The following is a 7,505-nucleotide window of genomic DNA, read 5'->3' on the forward strand; positions in this document are numbered from 1 at the left end:
TAGGCTACTCCATCTCTGGTTTATGCATTCTGCTCCACTGAGTGACACAACACAAATTCCTTTTTGTCCACCTCTAACAACATTCAGTCATGTTAATTTGGGACAATAATTGCAACAGTTCTTAGAATCATTGATTAATAAGAGCAGAAAATGTGATTAACATAGAAATAATCAACTGGAAGACAAAAAGAATCTATGTATATAATGCACATCTAGAAACGAGGATCTTGACAAATCCTCAAAGACATTACTCATTAAACAGTGACACAATTGCTTATGTTTGATGTGATCCACTAAAAGTGTCGAGATATATATAAAATGTCAGACTATCTGGTAAGAGAGAACATTACTTGCTAGTAAAATTGTCTGGATTGTTACTGCAAATACTTAAACAGATGAAATATTCATCATATGAATAAGTGTCAGCACCTCTTGTGCTAGCCGTTGCTTCAAGTGACCACTTTTTCTTGCAAATGAGAGATGAAAGTTAGAAGCCTTGACTTAAACTGTTGGTTTTCCCTGTAGATAGGACAGGTGCTCTTCTCCACTGATTAGGAGAAAAATATTTGTCTGAGGTTGGAAACAACCAAAAAGCATATATATTTAAAAGAACATATTCTTTAGTTCTTATACTAAGCAAACTGGTTGTTCATGTTCTTATTCTATTATTTGGTAGATATTTAGTTAATTTTTTAGTATTCTTTCAAATATCTGCCATTTTCAGAGTGTATTTGTCTTCAGGTTCATCGATCTAATTAACTTTAAACCTGTCAAGATTGTGATTAAAATGACAGATCTTCATTAACAATTTAAAGCTGCAACATAATCAATCATGTAACCACTACAAAGAATATTATTGACTCCATTGATGAATCCACTAAAATACTAAATACAATTGATAACTCCATTGATGATCCACCAAAATCTTCAATACAATTGATAGGGAATGTAATCGACTATCTATAGTGAGAACAAAACAGAATCACACCACTTTTCCTATGACCCTTTTGTATTCCTAGGAAATAATTTACACACAATTCTCTGAAGTGAAGTATACAAAAACTCAAACCCAAAACCAACTCTAAAAAATTTGACATTCCAGGCTTCAAAATTGCCCTTTCCAATGCCTTCGAATCTTAATGAACTCTTTGATCTGTATGCGACTATGAACTAAGACCCAACTATAATGTCAGACACCTAAAACCAAAAAGAAGGTGCCCAAAAATCAAAACACAGAGACTTTGTAGAATTTCTAGCTCAAGATGATGGACTTTTCATCTGTACTCTTCTGTGTTGTGGAGGGCTTGGAAACCCACCAAACTCTTAAGCTCTTGTCAAGGCCTCCACTATACAACATAAAACCACCACCAACACTATTCGGCGATGCTTGCACGCACTTGACTGGCCCTTCATGGCCACTAATAACCCCAATTTTGGAAAGCTTCCCAAAAGCCTCTCTCTTCCATATACCAATACTCTTATCTGCTGATCCACTACACAACATCTCCCCCATCAAACACATTGACAACACTGCCATTTGATGCGCTTTTGTTTCGCAAACCAACTTCCAACTCGCAACTTGATCACCACCACTAGTACACACTTCCCATCCCATCACAAACCCATCCGAACCGCCTCCATAAACCCATCTCCCATCCTCGGAAACAATCACCGAATTGAAAGAAACATCCTTATGACCCTCTAAAATACCCTTCAAGCAATGGGAGCTCTTCCCCTCTTTTCCCCAAGCCTTGATCTTTCCATCGGCAGAAGCAGAATACACGATCCCTTTACTTGCCACCAACCCATTAATGGCATCATCATGAGCCTTAATCGACTCTACGCACTTCAAATCCGAAACCCTCCACACCTTAAGGGTCTTATCCCACGATCCAGAGTAAATCAACCCATTATAGAAAGCCAGACAAGAGATACTATCAGCATGTTCAATCCACAACTTCTTGTGGTGCCTCCTCGTTTGCACATAATTGCTTTGCTTCATGAACTTCCCCAAATAATCTTTCGTTGTAGGCAGTGTGTCCACAAGCTTAAACACATTCTCTGAACTCCGCGAAACCTTCCAAACTCTGATCCTGCTGTCTTGATGCGCCGTAAAAACCTTGTTCCCAACGGTCACAACCGCCTTCACCGAGCCATCGCCTTGTCCGAACTTGGTGAAAGGCCTCAAATCAGGCTGCTGCCACACGATGATGTCTTTGCCTTGTGAAGCACTGAGAATGAACTCTCCACATAAGGACAGGCACGAAATCGAGCCTTTATGGCCGGCAAGCACAGCCAGTGATCGGTAGGAGAAGGACCCGGACAAGTGCGTGCATGGAAAATGATGGTACTTGATATCCTGGAGCTCGAAACGTGCTGAGGTCGGCGGGCTTTCTTCGGAGGCCTCGCTGCTTGTGCTGCTGATGCTGCTGGTGCTTGCTGCTGTGGCAGAGAGTAAGGGAGTTACTGAGAGGCGTTTGTTTTCTGAAAGAGTCATGGGATGAAACATAGTGTACGCTCAGAAATGAACAGAAAGAGAGAGAGAGAGAGAGAGAGAGGAGCGGAGTTGGGAGGAGGTAGGGGAGTAATGGAGGAGGGGACATATTTAAATGGGGGGAGAGGGGGAGGTGCAACGGCTACTTTGACGTGTGGCAAAGACGAAAATGTATGGAAGGTTTGATTAGTCGTGAATCTAAAAGTAGGTTGGCTTAGAGGGACCACTATACCACACAATGTCTAAAGCTCCATTTCATATTCTATTGATGGAGACCGAGCTGTAGGGCTTTTTCTGCATATTTTACGAGGGTTGTTCGCTGACCAGTTGGACGTCGCGAACAAGGGTTACGTGTACTTTTTCTATTGACTGCAGATTTTTTTCTTAAGAATTATATTCCTTTCTCAAAGGAGATTGAACACCAAGAGTAAACGGAGAAATTATAAATAACTACTATTTAAGTATTTAAGTAACGAGAGAGTGTTATTCCTTAAAAAATAACTTTAGAGAGAATGTGAAGGGAAAGTGAATATAATGACTGAAAATAAATGTATAATTTTAAATTATTGTAATTTTAATTTTTTAATTTCACATAAGTGATTAAGATCCACTTGTCTTAGATGAGCATGACTGATGAAGTTACTCAGCTACTAACTACAATAATAAAAAAAAGCCTCGTAACTAGGTACAATACTGAAATACAATTTAGTACTCGGTAAACACAAAAAAAAAAATTAAATTCTAAAGAATATGCTCTTGCAAGTGCAGGATAATTTACTCTCGAAAGAGAGGTTGTCAAGTGTCGTTCAAGGTCTGGGAGCTTCCTTTTACTCTGATCACGATGAGGGAGGTTGTAGTGGATCTTTGCGGCAGCTTTCTCTTGCCCAAGTGTCACGGGCCGAACTTTGCAATGCGCAAAGCGGACCGTGCGGCACTTGCTAGCAAGCAAGTCAGCCAAGTGAGTACCTTGCAAGGAACAACGAAAGCCACACGATATTAAAATAGTGCTAGCAACAAGCAAGAACACAATTATACAAACGTTGGGCAACCGCGAAGAACAATGAATAATCGAAAGGAAAGATCAAAGAGCAATCTCACGAGACACAGATGATTGAATAATTCCTCTTTTATTGATGGTAAGACGGCAAGGGAGGCAAAAGTACATGTGCTTACCTATACTAGTTCACTAGTCCAAACTATGCCGACTAGGAACTCCTCCCCAAAGAGCATATCGGCCTTACATAAACATGACAGGAGAAACATAAAAAAGGCCGAGGAGACTAATGCTAAAATAAAATAAATTACATAATTTGTAAATTACCAATTCAACCCTAGCACACAAGCAAACCAACCAAAGGCTTGACTAATGACCTTGGGCAAGGTTGCTTGTAGCATTACAAGTGCAGCCCCTAACACCAAGCATATGGCGATGAGGCTCCGACTAGGACGGCGTTGTTAGATCTGAGGCTGAAAGTTGCTAGCAGTGACAATGGCTTCCTTCCTCCAATCTTCATGGGTTTCAATCAATCATTTGACTCATTCGTCAATCTTGGCGAATTGGTGATTTGAAGAGTGACAGTTGGTGCATCGGCAGTTGATGTAGATCATTGGTCTGGCTTACTTGATTGGAGGCAGGTGGTAGGTGCTGTCGATGATGGCGCTAGTTTCATGATGCAATAACAAGTTGGCGGCAAACCCCTAGGGTTCTCCTCTAGTGGATGGTATTCAAACTTCTAATTTTGGGCATGATCTTAAGTTGTAATAGAATTAGGCTTATTCCATTTTCTTTTTTTCCAGTCAAAATGGATGAGGGGTTTGCGAGCTCTTGAGATGTTGTAGATTCTCCCTCAATAATCATGCCTATTTGTAGTTTTTCTTGGGAGTTGATAGAGCGAGTGTTTTTGGTCAGGCGTAAAGGTTTGAAAATGTGGGTTTACTTAGGTAATGACTATTTCTGACAACCTCATTAAGATAAGTCGTTATGTGTAATCTTGCTAAACTGACTATTCTCTCTTAAAAAAAAAAAAAAACTTAAACTAGGTACAATACTTAAAAGAGAACTCAATACCTAATGCTTCATTCGGCAGTTCTATAGAAAAAAACATCACAATGATAGAATTAGGGACAAACAACTTTTGGTCTTGTCTATTTTCAACAATCAATCCCCAACTTCAATCATAAACCCTAAACCAATCAAAAAAATATAAGCCTAGGGATAAATCACGATCGCTAGGTGTTGGCGAACGACAAGACTTATCTGGTAGTCATCTACTAATTGTTGTATGATAATAATAAAAAAGAAAAATTAAGTCATAAGGATTACTGTACCGGATACTCTTCGATAAATTGTTTATTATTATTTTCCAACAACTAATCTCTACTATTATAAAACGAAGTCCTCAGAAGCTTCACTAAATTTTGAGCTATCTTTTTTTTTTTTTTTTGAACGAGTGGGGTGTCAATCCATTATAGTAAAGTAGGAAACATTACAAATATGACTCACCCGGACTCCGGGCAATGACAGAAAAGAGTCATGAATGAATGGTCTAAAGCAAGCCCTAGACTACCCAAACATAATGTAACCATAGGATTAAGCTCCAATGATTCAAGTAACCTTGACACAACTAGGGAAGACTCCAAACGCAGCCAAGATCCCTCCCTAATTTTATTCATGTTCCCAAAGAATAACCCTACGCAGAGGGGGCTTCTCCAGGCTCAATGAACAAGTAAAAAATGAAAATAAAAACTCGAGGCCCAAAAGACCAATATTGAACCAATGTTCGAGCCCAAGCACCAACAAGCCCATGATCCAGAACCAGCCCTTGATCCACTTCAAACCTATTGCCATCAGTGGCAGTACCTCCCGTCGTCGCCGGAACCCTAGAGACGCTCACAAGGCCATGCATTCCGTTGTTGCCTCTGTCATGCCCACCACCATCGTGGTCACCACCCAAAAAAATACGGCTGCCACTGGGAGCAAACATGCCGCTTCCAGTGACCTTGACCCTAATCGCACCTGAGCCATCATGCGTGCAGCCGCATATCTGCAACCCTCCATGAGAGGAATAAGCATCAGAACCGACGCCCCCCCCCCCCCCCCGGGCCGATTATACCCCCATCATCACCTGGCCGCCGCACGTGCCACCGCCACACATCAAATAAAGCTCCAGATCTAACGTTGGCGGACACAGAAGGGAAGCAAGTCGATTCCCCCACAGCCCAACCACCAGAGCGCTCCATAAACCATGCTAGATCTCGACCCACAACACTCCAAGCCGGAGGAAGGCCACCATAACCCATCGCCGGAGACTCAGAGGAGCACCGAGCGCTAGAAACAAGAAGAAGGAAGCCGAAACCTCCTAATGCCAAGAGGATCCAACGCACAACAGCATTGAGACCACCTTCATCAGAGACCAGAGAGGGAGGGTAGCCACCCGTTCGAGTCAAATGAATCAAATTGTTGCCGCCGCCTAGAAACCCTAGGAGAGAACTTCTAGAGAGAGAGCATTTTTTTTTATTACCTAGTTGGTACTATTGAGTGGTTCTATGACTTTTTAAATTTTGAGCTATCTTAGTTACCCATATTGAGTTAATTGATGAAACAAATAAATATAAGGGTTATTATAGTAAGGGGCCGTGACCACTTATCCAATTTTAGCCTAAAAATTGGCCACTTACTCCACTAAGAGATTTTTAACCCCATTTACCCAATCTAACATCTACTTACAGTTTTGCCCCTATTAATCAACTCTCTCCTCTCAGACTCTCTCTCCTTCCCCTCAGTCTTCGATCTATTTCACTTTCCTCCCCCTTCACCGATTTTAGTCTCAGTCTCTCTCTCTCAACTCATCTCAGTCTCAGCCTCTCTCTCTCAACTCGTCTTAGTCTTAGTCTCTCTCTCTCTCTCTCTCTCTCTCTCTCTCTCCATGTCTGCTGGTCGGAAAATGGGTTTGGTTTGTCAAAATCGAGGGAGAGCCAAGCAAATCAGCGGTGAGGGTTTTTCCTATGCTTGCTGCTTTTCTCTCTCGGTCTGGTTCAGTACGGCTTCAAATCCGAAAGCAAGTAGCCGCAGTCCAGTTTGACGACTGCGGAGGAAATCAAGTTGAGTCGCCGACGGCGGAGGGTCTGCTGGAGCGAAATCTAATGGAGGTATTCCTAGGCGGCGAAGGAGGAATTTTACGCCGGTGGCGGGGATGGCTGCAAACAACATGTGGCGGTGGCTGGCTGGGTAGATTTGGTGACCTGTTTTGGGTGCCCAGAGTAATCTGGGTTACCGGATGGCGACGTCAACTTGGATTTATTTATTTTTTTGGTAAATTTGGCAGAAGGCTTATAAGGAAAGAATAAGCAAGAACGAAAAAAAAAAAGTTTTATTGAGTAGTTATACATGTCTATTGCAGGCCAATAATAAGATTATTGGGAGGCAATAATATGAGTATTGGGGGGCAATAATATACATATAAATTGATTAATTGTGCCAGTAGTGTATTCATTTGGTTTTGGGAGTTTATGGAATTCACTGGAGGTCAATAATATGATTATTGGAGGCACTAATATGATTATTGGGAGGCAATAATATGAGTATTGGGGGGCAATAATATGATTACTGGGGGGGCAATAATATGATCAATTGTGCTTGAAGTGTATTCATTTTGGTTTTGGGAGTTCATACAATTCACTGGACGAAAATAATATGATTATTAGAGGCAATAATATGATTTTTGGGAGGCAATAATATGATTACTGGGGGGGTAATAATATGATTACTGGGTATTATTGGGGGGCAATAAATTCAGACGCCAGAATCCCGACACCAGTTTGGTAGCCGAATTTCGGATTCTGGTCAATCGATCACTGGATTCCGATCACCGGTCGCCGGATTTCGGTCACCGGTCGCCGGATTCCGCTGCCGGCCACTAGTCACAGGAGCACAGCATGGTGGAGGATGACTTTTCTCTCTAAGTGAGAAAGAAGGAGAGGGCAAAAAAGTCCTAAAAATAAATAAAAAGAA

At 41.6% G+C, this 7,505-nt stretch overlaps 1 protein-coding gene across 1 annotated transcript; it reads right to left on the reverse strand.

Moving 5' to 3' along the window:
- Positions 1-834: 834 nt before the first annotated feature.
- LOC133715796 (protein JINGUBANG) lies at positions 835-2,562 on the reverse strand. Its single transcript, XM_062142447.1, has one exon. The coding sequence runs from the start codon at positions 2,507-2,509 to the stop codon at positions 1,253-1,255; it is 1,257 nt and encodes a 418-aa protein (XP_061998431.1). The 5' UTR covers positions 2,510-2,562; the 3' UTR covers positions 835-1,252.
- Between the last annotated feature and the right edge of the window lie 4,943 nt (positions 2,563-7,505).

Source organism: Rosa rugosa, chromosome 6 (assembly GCF_958449725.1).
Source record: "Rosa rugosa chromosome 6, drRosRugo1.1, whole genome shotgun sequence".
Lineage (NCBI taxonomy): Eukaryota > Viridiplantae > Streptophyta > Magnoliopsida > Rosales > Rosaceae > Rosa > Rosa rugosa.

Coding starts and splice junctions, on each gene's coding strand:
- LOC133715796 (XM_062142447.1), bottom strand. CDS start 2,509: ATGTTTCATCCCATGACTCTTTCAGAAAACAAACGCCTCTCAGTAACT.